General features: G+C 33.0%; 4 protein-coding genes across 4 annotated transcripts; 3 read left to right on the top strand and 1 right to left on the bottom strand.

The window, feature by feature from the left end:
* Window positions 1–9419: 9419 nt before the first annotated feature.
* On the top strand, window positions 9420–11353 carry LOC108451984 (pentatricopeptide repeat-containing protein At1g28690, mitochondrial). The gene has a single exon (XM_017749709.2). The coding sequence runs from the start codon at window positions 9523–9525 to the stop codon at window positions 11122–11124; it is 1602 nt and encodes a 533-aa protein (XP_017605198.1). The 5' UTR covers window positions 9420–9522; the 3' UTR covers window positions 11125–11353.
* Window positions 11354–12208: 855 nt separating this feature from the next.
* LOC108452569 (signaling peptide TAXIMIN 1-like) lies at window positions 12209–12805 on the top strand. Its single transcript, XM_017750365.2, has 2 exons — window positions 12209–12453; window positions 12557–12805. Exons 1-2 carry the CDS (start codon window positions 12332–12334, stop codon window positions 12678–12680), a joined length of 246 nt encoding a protein of 81 aa, XP_017605854.1. The 5' UTR covers window positions 12209–12331; the 3' UTR covers window positions 12681–12805.
* Window positions 12806–14982: 2177 nt separating this feature from the next.
* LOC108453699 (pyruvate decarboxylase 1) lies at window positions 14983–19070 on the top strand. Its single transcript, XM_017751966.2, has 7 exons — window positions 14983–15841; window positions 15981–16144; window positions 16766–17327; window positions 17820–17908; window positions 18010–18127; window positions 18279–18467; window positions 18630–19070. The coding sequence occupies exons 1-7, from the start codon at window positions 15365–15367 to the stop codon at window positions 18798–18800; spliced, it is 1770 nt and encodes a 589-aa protein (XP_017607455.1). The 5' UTR covers window positions 14983–15364; the 3' UTR covers window positions 18801–19070.
* A 1639-nt stretch (window positions 19071–20709) lies between these two features.
* LOC108450980 (GDSL esterase/lipase At1g28610) lies at window positions 20710–22702 on the bottom strand. Its single transcript, XM_017748731.2, has 5 exons — window positions 22307–22702; window positions 21963–22190; window positions 21630–21778; window positions 21198–21471; window positions 20710–21111 (listed from the first exon to the last, which is right to left on the bottom strand). The coding sequence occupies exons 1-5, from the start codon at window positions 22632–22634 to the stop codon at window positions 20885–20887; spliced, it is 1206 nt and encodes a 401-aa protein (XP_017604220.2). The 5' UTR covers window positions 22635–22702; the 3' UTR covers window positions 20710–20884.
* Between the last annotated feature and the right edge of the window lie 579 nt (window positions 22703–23281).

The following is a 23281-nucleotide window of genomic DNA, read 5'->3' as shown; positions in this document are numbered from 1 at the left end:
TTTTTGCTTATTTCATTAAATAAAAAATTTAAAAATATAATAAATCAAATATATTTAAAAACATAAAAACAAATATTAAAACAAATAAAAATGATACTAAAACAATTCTTAAAACAATACACAAATTGACAATGTAATAAAAATGGTTATATTAAAAATTTAAAATGACTAAAAATAAAATAAAAAAATATATTAATATATAATTCGGGCTGGGCCGGGCCGGGCCCAAGCCAAAAACTCTTACCCGAGGCCCGACCCATTTTTCTAAACGGGCCTTGTTTTTTTCCCAAGCCCATTTTTCGGGCCTATATTTTTACCCAAACCCTCTCATTTTTCGGCCGGGCCGGGCCACCCAGCCCATGATCAGCTCTAATTACAACCCACTAAATTTGTTAATTTTGATTAAATTTAATTAATTATAATTAATTAGGTTAAATTTTGATTAATTAAATTTAACTGAATTTTAATTAAACTATAAAAGACAAAATAGGGAAAAAAAAAAGATGATAGCTTTCTTCATCTTCTTCATGTTCAACTAAATTTGAAAGAAAACCCTTTTTTCATACTTCAAGCATTCGACCTTTATTTAGTTATGATTTTTTAGTCTTTTTCTTGTAATTTTTATGTTTTTGATGTCTCGGAAGCTTGATTTAGCTAGCTCGTGTATCAATTTTAAATTTGTTGAAGTTTTCCAAAGTTACCATTGTTGAATGCTTAATGAAATTAGTGTTAATTTGTTATATTTTAAGAATATATATTAAAAAAAGACTAGTTTATAAAATTTAATTGCTAGTTTGTGGGACTAAAGTACATAAAATTTGAAATTGATGTTATATTTTTGTAATTATAGATAGTAGAGGGTTGTAGAAGGATGTAATTGAGATCGATTTTGAAATCGAATCTCAAATTTGAAAGTTATAGCAAAATTGATTTTAGGGGCTAAATTGAATAACATGAAAAAGTTTAGGTAACATTCAAACAATGAAATTGAAAATTCATATGCGTATGGTACGATGATTTAAGGTATTTGGAATTGATAAAATGAAATGAATTATCGTATAAATCGGGATTTGGATCAACTGAAGGATAACCGAGGAAAAGACAAAATTTCAGATTAGTTCTCAACATATTGCTTATTGTTTTTTTTTTCTAGGTAAGTTCATATAGAAATTACTATGTTATTTATGTTGTGTTTCAAATATATCTTATACTGTTTATCAGTTTAGGTCAATTATAATTCTGACGATTTTGGCATCTACAGGACTAAACTGTAAGTATGATAAATATAATATTACAAGTGAACATGATGTATGGAATAGATGTGAAATGTTTATATACTTGAATGATATGTGTGATAGCCCAATTTTATCCGAGCCCGAACTGCAAATAAATAAAAGGCCCAAACAGAAATCAGATAAACAAAACCAAAAAATAAATAATAAAGTCTAATAAAGGAGAGTCCATTTACAACAAATGTGGCCCAATATGGCCCAAATGAAGAACCTTAAAGCCTATGACACTAAAAGCTAAATAGAAACCCTAATGCCCCCTGTGTCGCTCCTCCTTTCACAAGCACGCCGCCCGAAGATCCTCGTCCCAAGGTCTGCCATTTCTGTTGCCATTTCACCAAAATGGCAAAGGGTCTGTCTCTCCTCTCCGTTGGCTCCGCCACCTGCAAGAAAAGAGAAAAAGGGATAGATACAAGTGCAGAAACAACAAAAGCAAACAATAAAGAAAAAAATAAAAATAATAAATAATGTTGTAAATCGACTATAAAAGCCACAACAATCGCAATGTAATTTTTTACAGAAAAAGCAATAAAAAAAACCAACAGAATACAAAATTTCGAAGGAGATTTATTTTTTCGAATATTTTTATATATAAAAAAATTAAAAAAAGAAAAAGAAGGAACTTACCTGATGTTTCGTGTTCTGCCACCAAAAGTGGTTGAGGTCGTCACCTCTGATGAAAGGTGAACCCTTTTAAAAACCCTAAAATCGAAGGGTTCCCTTTTTTTTGCGACTTTTGGTAAGTTTTTCGAGAGAATCGACCCCAGATTTGAGTTTTAAGAGTCGAAAGGCCAAAAAGGAGACTTTTTGCATTTTCCAGCCATTGGGAATGGCGGAGTCCGTTGTCGGCGACCGATGGCTAACGTGGAGGCTCGTTGAATTAGTGGCCGGTCCTAGGGTGTGTTTCAGAGAAAAAGAAAGGGGTTTTCGATTTTTTTTTAAAAAAAAAACTAAGGTTGAAATGATTTTTTTCAGAATTTTTTTAACTTAAATAGGAGGTCAAAATGGTGTCGTTTTGAAAACTGACCCAAGACCCTACCCAATACACGTAGGATCCGCGTGTTTTTTATGCGAGGGGTTTATTTGTGCTTTTGGTCCCTCCGCTTTTTAGGCGATTTAAAATGTAGTCTTTTTTACCTTTTAACTTTACCACTTTATTTTATTTTATTTTATTCTGGTCCTTGGGCCATTTTTAGGAAATAGACACCCAAACCGCGTAGGATCTGTGCGTTTTCGACAAGGGAGGGTCTAATTTATTTGGTCCTTTCGCATTTTCACTATTTTAAATTTCGTCCTACTGCTGTTTATTATTTCTTTTAATTTCACCCTTTTATTCTATTTTTTGTGCAATTTGGTCCCTCGATTATTGTGAACCCATTAAAGGAAGGACACGTGTGAATTTTTTTGGGGGAAAATTGGCTTTCAAGTCCCCATATATTTCATCCTATTTTAATCTAGTCCTTTTGTGTCTTTTTCTTTATGATTTATACTGTTAATTTTGTTATGTTTTTTATTTAGCCTTTTATTTCTTCATTTACTCATTTATTTATGTCCTTTTGAAATACTTTCTTTAAACTTCATTTAAATTTCAATTTAATCCCTAGTTTGGTTAATTTTGCCATTTTATTTACTATGTCATTTATTTTAGCGTTTAGATTTATATTATTTACGTTTCCTTTTCATTTATACATTTTATTTTTGTTTTACCTTCATCATTATTATTATCATTATTTTATTAGTCTATATTATAATAACTATGCTATGATTAGTACCATTATTATAAAATTGATATTCTCATTATTATTGTAGTGGCATTGCTATCATCATTTAACAATTCATTCTTTTATTTTATTTTTATTTTATCTTTTGTTTATTACCTTAATATCGTCCTTCCATTTTTACCTACACGGCTATTTCGTTTTATTTTACTATCATCATTTCATGTATTATATCACAATATGTTCATTCGTTTTTCTTAAAACAAAACACATATTTTTTTTTAAAAAAGGGGGTTATCTTTGCTTTTTTAACGTATAAAATGTTCAAAACTAAGGTAATGTTCATTATTTTTGGAATTGGTATAGTCGTGTTCTTAACTCATGGAATATGGTTTCTTTCTAAAACCGAGATAGTCGAATATCAATTTTAAAAATAAAAAATGAGATTTAAGTATCAACCAAATGGTGTTTATTCTTGATTTCTAGGATTTAAGGCATTGTGTCCTAACTTACGGGACATAATCCTTTATTCTCGATTAACTTGAGATAAGCCATTTTCGTGAAAATTACTTTAGTTAAGTAATGCCTTAATACAAAAAGGGGTCGTGTTTTAAACTCCCTTCAAATTTTCAATTCTCGACACTAAGACATCAAGTAATCAACTAGATACCAATTTTGGGCATCGCGAGGGTGCTAATCCTTCCTTGTGCGTAACCGACTCCCGAACCCATTCCTTAGATTTTGTAGACCAAATATCACTGTTTTAGTAAATCAAACCTTTTATTAAAACGATCAAATTACGAGGTGATCCAATCACACCTCATAAAAAGGATTGGTGATAACTCCCATTTTCGTCTTTTTAAAATAAAAGTCGATTTCTAAAAAAGGTTTCGACAATATGTATATGACGATATTACAGGGATTGGAATGAATTGAATATCATAATAGAGCTCGTATGAACTTAATAAATGATTAGGATACGGATGACATGTCATTAGGGTCCAAACAAAAAAGGAAATAGTTCAATCAAAAAAGGGAAATGGGTGTTTAATCAGAGATAATACGATGGCTTAAGATCCAACATATGTTGCAGAATCTCTAAAGCTAGTGTCAGCATCATCGAACTAAGCTTTTGTGAGCAACCTGATTATGACAGCTTGTGTGAACAAATTAGTCATGTATATCCGAGTTCATTTTGCTATAGTTCTTCGGGCAAAACAGAAATGAAAACAGTAGCTAAAAACGGAAACGGAATGATTGATTGTGAATTGAAATGTGATATTTATAAATTGAGCATAATTAATAGTATATGTTATAATATGAAATGGTTATATATGTACATGATTTTGGTATTATGGTTTGATGTGCAAATGAACTAACATAGTGATTGTGTGATTGAATTGTGCATGAAACTATATTGTTGCCATAAGATGTCATGTTTACACCAATGTGTTTTAATTGCTAAATTGTTATAAATATCAAAGTAAGTTAAGTAAATTTCATATGGACTTACTAAGCATTCATTATGCTTATCCGTTACTTTTTCTTTTCCTTATAGATCGTTATTTGTGAAATTTTTTGATCGAATTAGCTTGAAGACCACATTATCCTACCATCTATTTAGTAATCTTTTAATCGTTTTAGACTCGGATTTGTGGCATGTGCATAGGTGTTGCTATATTAACTTAAAAAAATGTTAGTTTGTTTTGAAACTTTGGTTAATGCTTTATTTTGTGCAAACTAATGTTAAGTTTGTACATGTTTGATTTGGTAATTTACATGATATTGTATAGGAAATTTTGAATAGCATAATTAAGCTTGATATGGCATGGTTAAATGTTGGTTTGAATAGCTTAAAAGCATGGTTGTATAAGTGACATTTGAATAGGTTGAATTGGTATAAAATAGAGCCAAATTGAGGGATATTAGTTGATTGATTTTGGGAAATGGTTAAATGAATGTTATGGAATGTATTTTGGTTGGTTTGATGTAGCTAAAAGGCGCAAATAGGCACCAAATGAGGCAGTGTTATGGTTGGCTTGAAATAGGTACCAAAAAGCTTTATTTGTGTCAAAAATGGAGTCCACTTTACGACGTCAAGTGATGGTCGTTGTGACGAGACCTAGACTCCGAGCCACGACATGATGAGAAACCTCGTCATCACAACGAGGCAAGTCAATATGTCACATCGCGGCGAGGAAATCTTTCACGTCATGATGTCGTTTCGAAAATTTGAAATTGTTGCAAATTGGTCCTTGTTCGATTTCGGGTCAATTCTAGAACATACGTAGCCTCGTATAAGTCCCAAAAAAGGTTGAATATGGTGATTATGAACTAAAATGGTTATGATTATATGATTTATGTTTAATTTGAATGTTATTTGTCCGTAGTTGCTCCTAAAACGACTATAACATCCCGTAACTCGGACCTGGTGATGGGTTGGGCAAGAGGTGTTACAACGAATCCCAAACACGGACCTTAAAAAGGACATGAAGATTACAGAAAAAATTCATAAAAAGTTCCAACATTATTTAACTTTTATTTTTATGTTAAATAGACTAAAATTAACTAGAAATCTTAACACACACATATAAGTGTGGAAACTATAAATTTAGAACACAAATGTGTGTTTAAAAATAACATATAATAAATGATAAAACGTATTATTTGAAACTAATTAATAATAATACATGAAATATGCACGTTATTAAAATGAAAAAAAATTACTTATTATGGTGTCGCCATCAATATTGAGTCGTTTAACTTGTGGCACCAATTGATTAAATTAAAATGTATAAAAATATCAAAATAAAAATTTAGTTGAGTGATAAATTAAATGTTTTACTAATATGATTGAAATGGGTTCAAATTCCATCATATGCATATTTTAATTGGATTTTAAGTGAAAAGACTAAAACGCCTCAAATAATATTATTTATTTTAATTATTGAAGGGCATTCCTATAATTTCTTAACTAAGTTGGTGCTTAATTGACTCGTGATACTAACTCAGTCAAAATTTTAAATAATAGTATAGATAAGAAAAATATTTTTTTATTTATTATGTTAAAAAATTAGTTCTTACTTTTTAAGAAAAAAATTTAAAGGAAATTTACATTTTTAATTAAAATAATTTTTATGTAATAAATTTATAGTAGCATGGTATGTTATAAGTTATATTATACGTACTATTGTATATCAATATTAGATATAAATTGTATATTTATATCAATATTAATATAAATGAATATTAAAATATGTTTTATGACCAAATTTACGAGTCAAATTTATTAAAATAAAAATATAAAGAAAATCAAGTGAATAAATGAAATAATTGCATTTAAAAACATAAAATACGATAAAATAATATATAAAATAGAAATTAATAATTAATAAAAAAAGTATATTAAAAACATAATTTTACTTAAATACTACACCAGACTCGACTTAAACAATAAAAAGAAGGAAACATGTGGTTATATTAATAAGAAAAAAAATGACCATTTTAATTTGTTGATGTGTCAAATAATGAGGATAGCCACTTGTCAAAATTTTATGAAGAGTTGAAGACACATAAGATTGTTTTTTATATGTTGTCTACCTTGTAATATGTAATATATATGTATATGATATGAAACTTTAATTTTGATTCTATCATACACATTTAAAGAAATAGATAAAATATTTTAATTTCAATTTGTTTGTAAATATTATTATTTATCTATGTAATATGTAGACATAAAATGATGTTATATTGATAATAGTTTTAATAGCTTGTAAAAATTGAATTAAATCAATATCTCAAATATAAAATAACACAAAATAAAATTATATATTAGATCAAAATCTATGCATAATTTTCCCTTAAAACAATAATTTTTGAAAGTTTAAGAGTGAATGCAATTATCCCATTGCAAAAGACAATCTTTAGCCAGAAAATAAGGTGTATCTATCAAGTGATACTGCATACATTTTGGCAATATGATAGATTAGATGAAAAGACAAATATATTATGTATTTTATTAGGAATTTAAAAAGACAAAAACTGGAACATCATTCAGCCGTTGACGAAACCAAACATAAAGTTGCAAAGATCTTCGTCCAAGGGAAGGGTGGAGATATGTGATTAGGGAGGTGATAAGATTTAAAGGTAAGAGGAAAAACATTACGAGTCAGCGTTGAGCCAAAATCCAAAAAACCTAAAGCAAATGCAAGTTGGATTAGCAACAAAAATTACTTATTGGGAATCAAATAGGTGCCATCTTATATATTATATATAACACCATGTGGAAGGACACCATGTCCTAACATGTAAAGCGCGCAAAGATGAATCCGTTTTTCAGAGTCACGTACTCCGGGTTAAAGGAAAAGACAGAAATCAAATGCAAGAATGACTTCAATGGAATTTGGCAATATATGTCTGTTTCTTGTCTTGTAGTCCAAGGATGGGTTGCTAAACTTTGTTGAAGTTTTTTTTGTCTTTTCAAGCAATGCCCCAAATCCTACTTGGACGATGATATCGGTGATGACTGTGTAGCCAACTTTTAATGGGAAATGAATGATGAAATATAGTATAGGGTATGCTCATGTGGGGACCAAAGACAAATGATTCAGCCTTTATGCAATTTGTGGGATAATTAAGTAATCTGGTAATGGGTAGGAAAAGTTATAATCCATGTAAAAACAAAAACAAATATCCCTTCAGGATTTGTCAGCTTCCTGTGCTGTGGAATATTGGACGTTTGCAATGGAATAGGATTATAGATGGTACTATAAAATGCCACTTGCCACTGCCTACTACTACTACTACTACTACTCATCAGATCACTCCCACCGGCTTCAGCATATTCAAGCTTGTATTAATTAGCAATGCCTAACTCAACCATCATCCAAGCTTCCCTAGTCATCTTTCTTATTTTGTCAGGAAATGCAATCAACATTTTAGAAGCAAAGAGTTATGGTGGGCGTAAGACAATGCAGAAAAGGATCGACAGCCGATCCATTATAAAGGCATTGACAGGCTATGATTTGTCTGCAATGAAGCATGATGGGAGGAGGGTATTGACGGATGTCTCAAGAATTTCACCCGGAGGACCGGACCCTCAACACGACTAGTTAGCTCCACCTATTACTTACGGATCAACCACTGGCATATTATAATTAAATTGTCTTACACATCAGCAGTTTAAGTGACAATGTGGTTGAGGTAATAAGTAATAAACTCTATTAATTGTCAGTTTCAATAATTTCTACTAAGAATCGCGAGACTTCCGTCATGGAGATTTGTTCATATTCATAAATAGAACATTTCTTCTGCATGCGAAGATTATGTAGCTTAGAAAACTACCTACTTGGCAAGTTATATATATATATATATTGTACCAAGTTTTGAATAATTCAATGCAAGTTTATTTCAGTTGAAATATATAGAGAGAGCTTTGTTATGTTAGCTTCTTCTGTGGTATTAGATATTGAGTCCAATATACTTCACCCTACTAATTAGTTCAATTTGCAACTAAATAGTTAGCGATATAATTCTACCATGAATTTCTTCTGTATTTTGTTGGTAAGATATCTATTGATAACTACATTTAATATACCACGCAAGAGTTATATTCTCTTCATTTTAAATTGTCACTTTTGTTGGTCAAATTTAAAACTATTTGACCTCTTATTATTTTTAACATTTTTTATAAAATTTAGGAAAATTCTTTTAAACTTTGATGAATTACCTTTTAAGTATATGCTTTTAAATTTTAATTAATTAGAATATTTGAAATAATAAAAGTCAAAATTTAAAAGCAAAAAAAAAAATGTGGCAATTTAATTGAGAGAGCGTTAAAATTGTTTGTAGGTTTACATTAAAACTTGTAATACAAGACTTGCTTATAGGTCAGTTTTAGGACAAGATTTTTGTAATTTTGATTCAAATTATTATTTAATTATTAAATATATGTTATTATATAACTATTAAAATATTTTAATACATTTCAAATGTTAAAATGAGGTTTTGAGCTTCACAAATCATAATAAAAGCAACTTGATCCTATAATATTTAGTTTAATAAGAATTACCTTCGATATAACTTTTTATCATTAAACCAAAAAATTAAAATTTAATAAAATTATTTGAAGCTAAAACTAATCAAATGTAAATGTAGAATTATCCGAACCAAATGTCAATTATGGACTTATGGTCTACAAAGATTCTTCAGGAATCGAGGACAAAATGTTGCGAAGAAAATACATATAGGAGCGATCGAGTATGTGTCATGGTATATTTAAAAAAAAAAAAAAAAGAGACTATATCTTATGGGTTATTCTTTCTGAACTTCTTGTCATATAAGATGTGAAAGCATTATTAGCAGTGGATTGAAATAGGCCCAACAATCAGTCCATTTTTATCACAAATCGAAACTTAAATTGGGCTAGGTTGAACCTGGAAACTGAAAAACTATAGTTCCTGGTTGATAAATTTATAAATCAGCAAATACTCCAATAATGATCGAATGGGAAAATGAAAAGTGGAAGACTTCCCTTGATCAAATCGTCCATTTTCTCATCATCACCCAACCATCGAAGCTTCCTGATCCCGCTTAATAGTACTGTTTCGACAAACCACCAAAACTATCTCTCTAACCCAACCTCCACAACTTTCTCTGTTGCCATTCAACATTTTATTAACTCAGATACCCCTTTCCATGGCCAAAAGATTCACGCCCACATTATAAAATCTGGGTTTTCTCCCAATACGAATATTTCCATCAAACTCCTTATATTGCATCTAAAAACTGGGTGCTTGAGATATGCCACCCAAATGTTCGATGAATTGCCGCAGCACACTTTGTCCGCATACAATTATTTGATTGGCGGGTACCTTAAAAATGGGAATGTTCAGGAGTCACTTGGTTTGGTTCGTAGAATGGTTGATTCAGGTGAAAAGCCTGATGGGTTCACATTTTCGATGATTTTAAAGGCGTCTGCTTGTGGGAGTAGTACACTGACGTTACCGCGGTTTTTGGGAAGGATGGCCCATGCCCTGATGGTGAAATTGGATGTAGAACCTGATGAAGTGCTTTATACAGCGCTTGTTGACTCATATGTGAAGAGTGGGAAGGTTCAATATGCCAGGACTGTTTTTGATATGATGTTGGAAAAGAATGTGGTTTGCTCAACGGCATTGATCACTGGCTACATGAACAATGGATCGGTAGAGGAGGCTGAAAATGTGTTTAATAAAACGGTTGAAAAAGATATCGTAGTTTTCAATGCAATAATTGAAGGTTACAGTAAATCAGTTGAAACTGCTAAGAAAGGGCTTGAGATTTTTGTTGAAATGCAACGGTTGAATTTCCGGCCTAATATTTCAACTTTTGTGAGTCTAATTGGAGCTTGTTCTGTTTTATCAGTAGTTGAAATAGGTCAACAAGTTCAAGGTCAATTAATGAAGACTGAGTCCTTTATGGACATCAAGATTGCAAGTGCTCTTGTTGATATGCATGCAAAATGTGGAAGAATTGAGGATGCCAGAAGAGTTTTCAACCACATGCCGGAAAAGAATGTTTTCACATGGACCTCAATGATTGATGGATATGGGAAGAATGGGAACCCAATTAAAGCGCTGGAACTGTTCTATGTGATGCAAGAGTGTTGTGTCGAACCAAATGATGTAACATTCCTTAGCGCTCTCTCTGCTTGTGGACATGCCGGTTTACTTGCCAAAGGCCGTGAAATCTTTGAGAGTATGGAGAGAGATTACTCAATAAAACCGAAGATGGAGCACTATGCTTGCATGGTTGACCTTCTGGGACGTGCAGGGCGTTTAGATCTGGCATGGGAACTTGTAATGGGGATGCCTGAGAAGCCCAATTCTGATGTTTGGGCAGCTTTGCTCAGTTCTTGCAGGCTACATGGCGATGTGCAAATGGCTAGCATAGCTGCCAACGAACTTTTTAAGTTAAATGCCGACAGTAGGCCAGGGGCATTTGTTGCACTATCAAATACTTTGGCAGCTGCTGGAAAATGGGATGGTGTGAGTAAGTTAAGGGAGATGATGAAGGTAAGAGGGATATCAAAAAATACTGCCTGCAGTTGGGTAGGGACAGATGGTGGTTTATAATTTTTTTAATTTTTGTACTGCTTGCCATTATGGTGCTTGTACTAGAAAATTTCCTCGTGCAGTTGCACCAAAACTCGACTGAATTAGTAATCTTCAGAAACATGTATAATCCATTGCTCGTCCTTTTGCTTAATAACTCGACTCAAGCTCTGCATGGTTCATGCATTTAGATGAGATGTAATTCTGATTGTAAAATTATTGCGTGAAAATCAAAGTCAATCCTTGACAAGTGTCTTATGTCATTGCTGTCTTGAAGATAATCAAGTGATGCCGCCTAGTAGGCTTGCCTTGCCAACCAGCCCAACTTTGAGGAACGATCAAGCCCATATTACAAGAGACTTCTATCTTGCAATGCGTAGGCAAAAAGCACATTTACAGCAGCCCCAAGTTGTTTCGTACGCCTAGCCGCCGGGTCATGTCATGTCAACTGTCATGTATGCCTTAATTGACCTCGTAACGTCAGTCCTAACAATATACACTCTGAATTTTGATTTTCCACTTCACTTTTGTTGAACTTTACTGGCGAATTTCTAATTTTATTGATTTTTTTAGACATAACATAATAGAGTTGATAAAATATTGCTAAATGTTTCAATCCCACTACTTTGTTATTGATAAAAATCAAGATTAGACGAAAAGCGATGTCGGATTATTTATTGTAATTTCCATTATTCAACCACATGACAATGTCAGACTAAATTCATTCCCTCCAAATCCAATTATTGTTTTGCCAATATTTGCTCTCAACAAAAGAATAGCAACAGCTCCACCTGTGCTAACAATTCCAGATTTAACTGGCAAATTTGGCATTGCTCTCTTCGATAATAGCTATCTATATAAAATAAATTCAAAGAAGAATTTTATATAAGTCGGCGATAAACAGCCCAGATAAGATAATAGCGTAAGCCCAGAAGAAACTAAGACAGGTTAATCCTAGGGCCAGATAACAGATCAGGTGGAGAGTTGGTATTGGTTGGTCATCGCTTCCCTTTCAAAAATAGTGGAATGGCATAATGTAAGCGGCACATACGTCTGCACCAGATTTTATTTACTTATTTTATTTATAGCCTTGCTTGTCTTGTCTTATTTATTGTACCACTTCTTCAAGCATTGTTATATCCGAAGAAATCAAGGAAAGCAAGAAAGGTGCAGAAAGACAACCAAAGAACAAAGTTAAGAGCATAATTAGGAACAAGGAATAAACAATATGTGTTGCTGCTGCTGTGATGACGATTGTGAATGCAGGCCTTTAGGCTTCCTCTTGGGTCTGCCCTTTGCGTTTTTATCCCTCCTTATCTCCATAGTCGGCATAATCGTCTGGATTGTAGGGTTAGTCTCACTTTCTTTCTTTCTTCTATTCTTTTCAGATTGGTTTGATAAATTGTTTAAAGAAAAATCGATTTGATGGGTTGGCTTTTGGTGATGATGGCAGGTTGGTGTTGACTTGCATCTGCCCATGTTGCTTATGCGTAACAATCATAGTAGAGTTTGCACTATGTTTGATCAAGGCCCCCGTTCTGGTCATGAAGTGGTTCACCTCTAAGATCCCTTGTTAGAACTATTGAATTCTATATTGATTTCATTTATGGTTTTTGTTATAAGGTAGTAACCATTGTTGATTGTTCTTCCTTTTCGGTTCAATCTTTGATTAATTATGAAATTTTTCAATTTTTTTTAATAATATTTTCTCTTTAACTCATACTTGAAAAGCCAGTCCATGAAGATGATGGGCTCTTCATTCAAAAGCCTAGCAATGTAGTATAGCAAAATTGTCAATGCAAGCAGTTGGTTTTTTTTTAATTTTGAGAAAAAAAAAAAGGTGGTCAAATAAGGGTAAAGAGGGAAGGAAATCTTGGTAATCTTTGATCTTAGCTCAAGCAACCAAACTTGAGTTGTTAATGTAAGTGTCGCATATGAGATAATTTGAAGATTAATGAATTAGTATTAACAGTTTTCAAGAAAAAAAAAACGAAAATAGTAGTTTGATGTCACTAAATGTCAAAACATGTACAGTGAGATCAATATTCAAAGCCTCTAACTTAATCAAGCAAAGTCTTAGTTGCACAATATAGTATACAGTATTTGGTTTTTGCAATATAATATATTATTCCTTGACCAATTAATACACAATCATCTTTTTAAGAAATAAAATACCCTGAAAATGAAGCACCTATCTTTCCCAATGCTTCATGCTTTTTGGTACTTTAACATAGGAGACGAGAGAGAAATTCGCAAACGGTGGGCTAAACCAGGGAAAGGAACTGCTAAAATTTAATACCCATTCACAATGGGAACTTGGTTCAAAATCAAATGTTCAAATACTCTTGATGAAATTTATAAAAACAAGATAGCACTGATGTTCCTAATCCTACCCATGTATCCAATAAGTGTCCTTCGAAAAAAAAAAAAAAACAAAAGAAAGAAAAGTGTTTTCCATCTTCTTTTCTTTTCGTGTTTACCTTTAAAAATTATTATATGTTGGTATGATTGTTTGCATCAATATTTATAGTTTTCTTTATTTAAATCTACATATAATTTTTTAATCACGTACTATAAGTGAGTTGTGTCATGATTCAGTTTTAAAATATGTCTTTATATTAAATCTCAAATTTGGATAACTCAAATTTATTGTCTATGTATTATAATATTATAAAAATATTTTATATTAATATTTATATATTTTATACTTAAATTTAGATAATTTTATTATTTAATTTGAATTTAGATAAATTGATAGAGTTTAATTATATTGTAATTTTATTTGTAATGTTTGATAGTATAAATTATAATTGCACAACTATATAATTTTAAATTCTAAGAAATATTATTTATTATAAAATTATCAATGATACTAGAGAAAATTTCTCTAAACAAGTAAAAAAATCAAATCAAATCATTTTATATAATACATTAGTCCAAAAAATGTTTAGTAATATGATTACTAATTAAATTAACAAGAAAAATATGTATCCTATGTAATTTTATCTAATTACTCTAGTATTCCATATTTGTCAACCTATTCTCTCTTCAACGTTAAATATATTGTACTTGTTATCATTGATTAATCATTGCCCAAATATAAATAATTAATAATAAATAATATGTAAATTTCATTATATTTATTATAAATAATTTATTATCTCTCGTCAATAAAATTTTAAATAATAAAATAACATATAATCATATTTTTAAAAATAAAATATATCTTAAAATCAAAATAGTATTATTGTTATTATGTAGAACTTAAATCTAAGTATGAGCATATTTGAAAAATTACAAAATAAATGGATTTGAATGTAATTATTAGTAATTACTCAAAATTTTATCTTTTTCTTAAAGATTGAAATGTGATTAAGGTATTTCAGTTATACCCAATTAAGTAAGAATCATCATTTACATTAATTTTCCAAACATACAACAAATATATGATGATAAGGAAATACGCAAAAGTTTCCTATTTTAAGACCTAAGAAATGAAAGAAACAGTGGGCTATAAAAAGCAAAGTAACTCGTGTACTCACAGGAAGCATGTTTAGGCAGGCAGCTTAAGAAGACCAGACAATGTAGACAACATTAGTTGGTTCAGAAAGTAAATTTTTCCTTGCCCAAAATGAATTTCCCTTTTTTACGATTACAACATGATCCATTGAATTTGAAACAAACATCGGAAGCTTCCATATTCAACAATTTCTCCATCACCGGACTTTTCTAATGGCTGCCACATTTCTTAAAATATGACGTTTTCATTTTAACAAAAAGTTGAGAGAAAGATTTAAAAATTAAGTATTCACGTTACTTAGTAAAAAGGAAAAATTAAACCCAATAAGAGCCTAATGGAATGGAAAACCAGACTAACTTGCTCCTGTTTTGCAATCTAGTGGTCCCTTTCATTCATTCTCCACAAACAGCCATGCCCGTACTTATTCCACACATGCACAAATCCTAAATATTCCAAATTAAAATCTTAATATATATATATAAAAACATGGTTCCAAAACCAAAACCTGGTTTTCACTTAATTAATTAAAACCCACCCAGCAGGGGTGCCTTAGAAATCAGCCCATTGTTAATCAAACCCGCTTTCTCTTCACAAAATCTTTGCACTTAAAAACCTTTAAAAACCCACCACTTGTATTCCAGTTTCAGTAGTTTCGAAACCATTTTCTGATTTCATAAACTTCCCAATTCTCCTTTCTATTTCCTTTTCCAAGTGTTGTTTTATTTCAAAAACTTTTACTGCATGGAAGCCGGTAATGAAATCGGTTCATCAGCTCATCCCACTTCCTTACATCCTCCGGTCCGCGGACATGCCTCGACTGGCACCCTGGGACGCCACCTGGCAAGGCGGCTCGTGGAGATCGGTGTCAAGGACGTCTTCTCAGTTCCTGGTGACTTCAACTTGACCCTCTTGGATCATCTAATAGCAGAACCTGAGCTGAACTTAGTCGGTTGCTGCAACGAGCTTAACGCCGGATATGCGGCTGATGGCTATGCACGCGCTAAGGGCGTGGGAGCCTGCGTCGTGACTTTCACTGTTGGAGGCCTGAGTGTGCTTAACGCTATTGCCGGTGCTTACAGTGAGAATTTGCCTGTGATTTGCATAGTTGGAGGGCCTAATTCGAATGATTACGGGACCAACCGGATCTTGCATCATACTATTGGCTTGCCAGATTTTAGTCAAGAATTAAGGTGTTTCCAGACGATCACCTGTGCCCAAGTAAGTTAAAAGGAAACCCTTTTTATGCATTCATAAGAAATACGACGTCTTTTTTTTTTTGCAATTTTTTTTACTGCAAGTAATTTGTAGAGTAAGTGATAGATTGATGATGTAATTTGGTGGTGATCTGATATGACAGGCAGTGGTGAACAACCTGGATGATGCGCATGAGCTTCTTGATACTGCCATATCCACAGCTTTGAAGGAAAGCAAGCCCGTTTACATTAGTATCGGCTGTAATTTGCCTGGGATTCCTCATCCAACATTTGCTAGAGATCCAGTGCCCTTCTTTCTCGCTCCAAAGTAAAGTTTTTATCTAACTTCTTATTAGTGAAGATTAATCTTTCCTTGCATTGCTACTTGTACATTTCATTTATAGAAGGTTGGTGAGAGTTGTGATTATCATGACCTGTTCTTTCATTTATTGCTGATAATGATATATGGTTAGCTTGGTAAATGGAGGCTATTTGAAGCTAACGAAGGAACCTGGCCTAAAGAAAAGAGAATTAGTTTATATAAAAGAAGCTTTTGGAATTTTTTTAAATTTGTAACAGAAGTGTTATGTTTTTTGCAGTACAATTAGAAAGGAGCTAGTGCTAGCCATAACCCAAGACAGAGGCATAATTTGTGTTAAAACTGTCCCTGGCTTAGCGTAGGAACTATTCTAGCTTTAGCTGAAGTTTGTACGACTTATAGGTAGAATATGATGCTACATGCATGTATCAAACTATGGGTAGAGCAAGGTAATGTTCTGCATTCACTAAAAGACTGATGGCTTTTTTTCCCAAACCAATGGAAAATACCCTTGATTGTTGAGTGATATTTTCATTCATTAGAATGGCGTGTTAAAAGGATATTTTTTTTTAGACATGAATGGGACCAAGTTGCATGCTTTTGTTGCTGATTCTCTACAATTATATGCAGGGTAAGCAATCAATTAGGATTAGAAGCAGCTGTGGAAGCTACTGCCAATTTTCTGAACAAAGCTGTGAAGCCTGTCCTTGTGGGTGGACCTAAATTAAGGGTTGCAAATGCAAAAGATGCCTTTGTGGAGCTTGCAGATGCCTGTGGGTATCCCATTGCCGTAATGCCTTCGGGCAAAGGATTGGTACCTGAACACCATCCACACTTTATTGGAACATACTGGGGTGCGGTTAGTACTAGCTTTTGTGGGGAAATAGTGGAATCTGCTGATGCCTATGTTTTTATTGGCCCAATCTTCAATGATTATAGCTCTGTAGGCTACTCTTTGTTGATCAAGAAGGAGAAAGCAATCATAGTACAACCAAATCGTGTGACGATAGGCAATGGTCCTTCTTTTGGCTGGGTTTTCATGGCTGACTTCTTAAGTGCATTGGCAAAGAAACTTAAGAAAAATACCACTGCCGTGGAGAACTATCGGCGAATCTTTGTCCCTCCAGGCATGCCTTTGAAGCATGGGAATGACGAGCCTCTGAGAGTCAATGTTCTTTTTAAGCACATTCAGGTAGGCACTCGGGTCATGACTTGAAATACTCCTCTATAATATTTTAGCTTATAATATAGATACTCCTCTAATGACAGCCTCTGAGAGTCAATGTTCTTTTTAAGCACATTCAGGTAGGCACTCGGGACATGACTTGAAATACTCCTCTATAATATTTTAGCTTATAATATAGATTTCTTGATGGAATGAGCTTATGACACCTATTGGCCATTTAGGTAGCCTTCAATGCCTTCATAGGGAATAATTAGTATGGTTAACAAACACACTTAAGTGTGTACGACATGCAGTGTTGGCTCATACTACTTTAATTTCTGCGTCTTGGAAACTGGGAAGAATTGGTTTTGTATATGCTGTAACATTCTTACCCTTTGTTCTTTGCTCTTATGATATCTGTAAGAGCATAATGTGAATCGTTTAGACTTATCAACGCGTAATCAGATGTGGGCACTTAATTAGATTTTGTTTCATTCATTGGTTGACCTTGCTTAACAGGATATGCTAAGCAAAGACTCTGCGGTTATTGCTGAAACTGGAGACTCATGGTTCAATTGTCAGAAGCTCCATCTTCCAGAGAACTGCGGGTAAGCAAGATTATTTCAAATGGTACATTTCTTTGTGTTTTGAATTAGACTCGTGTATGTGTGTTTTGCAGTGTGTAAATGTTTATTTTTATTGCTTGCAGTTATGAATTCCAGATGCAGTATGGATCCATTGGTTGGTCAGTTGGTGCCACGCTTGGATATGCTCAGGCAGCTAAAGACAAACGTGTGATTGCTTGCATTGGCGATGGTAGTTTCCAGGTGAGCCACATAATTTTCATTTAGAACTTTAAATGACTCATTTAGAGGTAACGACAAGCATATGAAATAACTGATTTAGTTCTTTTCAAGTATATGATAAAATAAAAAATGTGGTAAGGAAATAATATTTTTGTTTTGATATATTATTCAGGTGACAGCTCAAGATATTTCCACAATGATCCGATGTGGACAAAAAAGCATCATATTTCTTATCAATAATGGAGGCTATACAATTGAAGTTGAGATTCATGATGGCCCTTACAATGTTATCAAGAACTGGAATTACACTGCCTTTGTTGATGCCATCCACAATGGTGAAGGCAGATGCTGGACAGCCAAGGTTAGTAAATATTAAAGCCCGTGTAGCATAAACTAGTGTTGATCAGAAATTCCCATCTACATATGACAGTTTCATTTTTCAAATAATTAGATGCATCCACTGTTAACCCTGAGGAGTACCTCTTTGGTATGCATAGATTAATACTTTCATTGTTAAATCTAGGTGAGGACCGAGGATGAACTGATAGATGCAATTGCGGCAGCAACAGGAGAAAAGAAAGATTCACTGTGTTTCATTGAAGTTTTTGCACACAAAGATGACACCAGCAAAGAGTTGCTGGAATGGGGATCCAGAGTTTCCTCTGCTAACAGCCGGCCTCCAAATCCTCAGTAGAGCTGTTGATTCTGAAATGTTTAGGGAAAGACAGACTGGAAGCACCATAAGCTGGAAATAAGATAGATGGGGCAGATTTGCTTGGCTTGGATGAGATTTCTGTTAATCTTTTTACTGCATTAAACTTTGTAAATCATAGCAACTTGATTAAATGTTGAGCCTTTTCTCTTTCATGTATAAGGTCCACTTACTAAACTATTTTGAGCAATGATTGCTAAATGATATGACCAAATGGTGAATAGTAGTGTTGTCTGTTAGAATCAGACCAAACGAGTCCTTGCAATGATTGAGAATAGAGTTGTTACCGATAGGGTAAAACTGGTAAAGCTTGAATGCATTAATTATGTCAATTGCTTTGGAGGTCACTTGAAATTAACCAACTATTGTTTCAATGGGAAAAATAAACTCCTGAGAAAACCATCTTTTCTACAATTTTTTCATATGAACAGAAGAATGCAGTGAGGAATCGAATCCCCAAGTCGGTTAAGGATCTTTTGATTCAATGTTTTGATTTTGAGTTCTGAGGCCTTACTAGGAAAATGTTGCTAGATGTTTGTGGGGCAACCATTTGGATATTGTGGCTTATGGGAAACGACTCGATCTTTAATAACAAAATATGGGATGGTTTCCTTCGTAAATTAAGATCTTTGCATTGGGTTAATGCTTTGGGTGGTTCTGACTTAATTAAAGAAGCTGTTTGTTGGATTTCTCCTAGACTGATGAATGACGATTTGAGGTTGAGGAGCCTGACGGGTAGAGTTGAATGGATGCCTCCAATTGCTGACTCGGCCCTGCTGGTTGCTGCGGGGTGCTGTGCCATCGGTGTATGTTCTCAGGCCCTCTTGGTGTTATGTCATCGAATGATGCAGAGGTCCATGCCATTAAAATTGCCTTGGTCTTTGTAACATCTCAATGGCTGCATGAACAGGCGCTTATTGCCTTGATTGGTAATATGTGTGTGTGTGTTTGTGTTTTTGTGAATATTTACAGGGAAGTCAATGGTTTCGCTGATTCATTAGCTCAAATTAGATGTCTAGTAGGGACTGTCTTTTATGCTTGGCTTTTAATTGTTCTCAGTGATTGGCTGATTGCTAAGGTGATCTTGTTGTATCTTTGTGCTGTTGCTTCTAGGGACTGCTGCTATTACTAATAAAACCTGCTTATTGATGAGAAAAAGACAAAAAAAAAAAAATTTCTTGCTTATTAGAAGTCTGAAAAAGGACTAGATAAACTGGCCGACATCCATTCAGTAGATTTGTTAACTCCTGGATGGTATTAAGGAGGCATTTACGGATTTTTCTTAAAAAATGGATTTGACATTGTCAGAATGTGTTTGCGGCTGTGCTTGCCTTCTACGTCAAGATGAAACTCGGATTCCGATATCTACCTGTTAAAAGTTGGTTAAAATTACTTCAATGTTTATATGGCGAGTATGAGTGATTTTTTCTCCATTATACCAAATACTAATTAAACATCATAATCTATCATGCTAATTATTTTAAATTTTTATGAACTTTATTTTTATTAAATTTTAATTTTTATAATTTTTAAATTATTTATTAACGTAACATATAAACAAATGGTGTTACTTTGGGATAATGTGTACATAGAGTGCTATGCGAGTTACCATACCAACATCATTAATGATAAATGTTTTAGTCAACATTTATGTTAAAAAAAAACAATTTGACTTTTTTTTTAAATGTTAAGGCCAAATTTAGCATAAAAATGAATAAATGATTAAATTGACAAAAAATATAAATGTTGATGACTAAATTTATTATGATATAATATTTTTCATCCAAATAAGTAGGCAGATCTATGAAAAGTACAAGACTTATTCGGTACATATTTCTAACAGGAGAATTAATTTATTCAATTACTTATTCCAAAGAAAAACAAAAATTACTTATTTCAAAGAAGAACGAATTTACTTTATTTTTCACCATTGAAGTTATTCAATTCTCACAGTCAATGACATTTTTAGCGAGAATGCACACATAGAGAACTTGATATACGAGAAGAAAAGCATCATTTTGCTTTGATCTTAATTCCATTATTCACTTGGAGTAGATTATATATAATTATGAGGCACACGAGGGGAACTCAAACCGAGGAATGGTACATGAACCATCCAGAAGACCGTTGGAGATCACCCTATGGGCCTCATCTGTGAAATGAGCACCGTCCCAGTTAACATAGGAGGAAGGGTCATCACAGGATTTCGTGCCTGGATCACCACAACTTAACGTCACGTTAACATTGTATGGACCTTCACCTCCACAACATGCAGTCAGAGTGCTTTTAAATCCTGGACATACAAACCCTATTAGTGAAAAATAACAACATATATGCTTTAACTTTATCAGGTTTTCGTGGTCAAAACAGAAAACGTACCAAACGATCTTGGAGAAAGATATAGTGGCATTGAAGCCTGGTAATAATCTGCGTAGATAATATTGATACGAGGATGAAGCCTTCGCATACTTTCTAGTTCCTTTTTAAGATATTCATTATAGTAGTGGGCGAAGTCGTTTAGCCATATCAAACAACCATAGCGATCATAAGCCTGCTTATTAGGAGTCTGAAAACGCGTTAGAAGAACCGGCAGACATCCAAGTGGTATAGTTCCAGGAACCACAAATGTCATCGCCCCCAACTCGATTAACTCCTACACGTTGTATTGAAGCAACCGTCCATTAATATTGAAGATATATGCAATACAGACCAGTTGATTTACTCTTTGAAAATTGTGTGAAAAGCTTGGTGTCACTATTCATGTTGATTGTGCTAACTAAAAACTTTAGCAAAAGAGGACAGGAATGTTACCCCAATTGCTGCAGAAATTGCTTTGATAACTTCAGGGACTAATCCTCCTATCACTTCAGTCGAAATTCCTTGAATGAATGCAAGGTTGAACTCATTTCCTCCAATCTCTCCCATAAGAATCAACGAGTTTTTAAGGAATTCATTGCAAGCTGTGAATCATCACCATGAACGTAAAATAATTGGTACCAACAATTTTTCAATAGAAAATCCGTCGCCGAATGACTAATCAACTATGGCAGTTTATAAATTCTTGGCCTGTCTGCCCCATATAATTGAAAACGATGGTACATTTTTGGTTATTAGGTAAGAACAACAGCATCTGCAGATACTTGCCTGAAGATGAGGAGCAAAGAGATGGCAATAATGTTTTCAATAAACCCAATTGCACTCCCAAAGAAACGTTTGTCAGTTCATTAATGATTCCTTTTCGTGCCAAATATGCATTATCAAGCGCTGTTGCTCCCACCACAGCAAAATTTACACCCTTTCGAAACTTTCGGCAATTACTGCAATTAGCATCTCGAAAATATGGTGGCACCATTGGAAGTCCAAGTTTCTGAGCTACAAATCCACGACAACCAAACAAACACTCAAAAAGATCATTACCCATCAAGCATATCTAAAATCATGTTTCCAAAATCTAAAGTTATGAGATTGGAGTTTCAAAGATGCAGTACCAAAAAAATCAACGATTAAACGACCATCACAACATCGACCTGTTGGTCGATTGAAGTAAGTCCCCCCAAATGGTGGAAAGGCAGGGGTAGGTTTATTTTGTTGTAAAAGTATGACCCAGTTCCCTGTATCAGCCAAGGAATCTCCAAAGCTGATAATTGATTTGTAGCATCCCTTTGCAGTCGAACTTGAAAAGAAAATTATGATCAAAAGAATGCCAATCAATTGTTGTTTTGATAAACAGAGAGAATACACTGAAGCCATATTGGATATGCAAAATACCAGGAGAGGAGACGTAATAAAATAAAATCTACCTATTACAGATAACATAATTTTTGGTAAGATGTGATAAAAACGGCCGCCTTGTTCATATTTGAAAAAGCTACCAAATTAGAAAAGCTACCAAATCAGTTGTTTGTAGGTACATGGAATTGGATGTAGTTTTGTCTTTTTGATTAAAAGAACGAGTAAATTAATTTATATATATTAGATGAAAAGATAGTAAATTGAGGTATACATGGCATGTCATATAACTGTTTAGTTATTCTATTTAGTGGTGAGCATTCGATCGAATCGAGTAAAAAAATTTAAATTAATCAAGTTGACGAATCTTATTTTATTATCCTAACTCGATTTGAAATTTTTTCGAATAGGGTAAAGTGAAATGAAATTCAAATCGAGTTGAATTGAGTGAAATTGTTCGAGTTCATTTAAAAGATTAAACATGTTAAATTAAAGTCTTGTTAAAGTATCATTAATTACATGTTAAAGTATATAAATTTAAAACCATATATTTGAAAACTTTTTCAAATTTTAAAATAAAATCATAAAAATAAGATACTTTATTATGATGAACTTGAATTATTGATTAATTTATTTAGATCTCAAATTTACTATTTTAGAAAATTTTTGAAATTTAAACTTTCTTTATATTTTTTTAGAAAATATAATTTTGAAAAATAAAAATTTGAAACTTT

The sequence above is a fragment of the Gossypium arboreum genome, chromosome 5 (genome assembly GCF_025698485.1).
Source record: "Gossypium arboreum isolate Shixiya-1 chromosome 5, ASM2569848v2, whole genome shotgun sequence".
Taxonomy (NCBI): domain Eukaryota; kingdom Viridiplantae; phylum Streptophyta; class Magnoliopsida; order Malvales; family Malvaceae; genus Gossypium; species Gossypium arboreum.
Note: the sequence above shows the minus strand (reverse complement) of the source record. Positions and strands in the feature narration are given on the sequence as shown.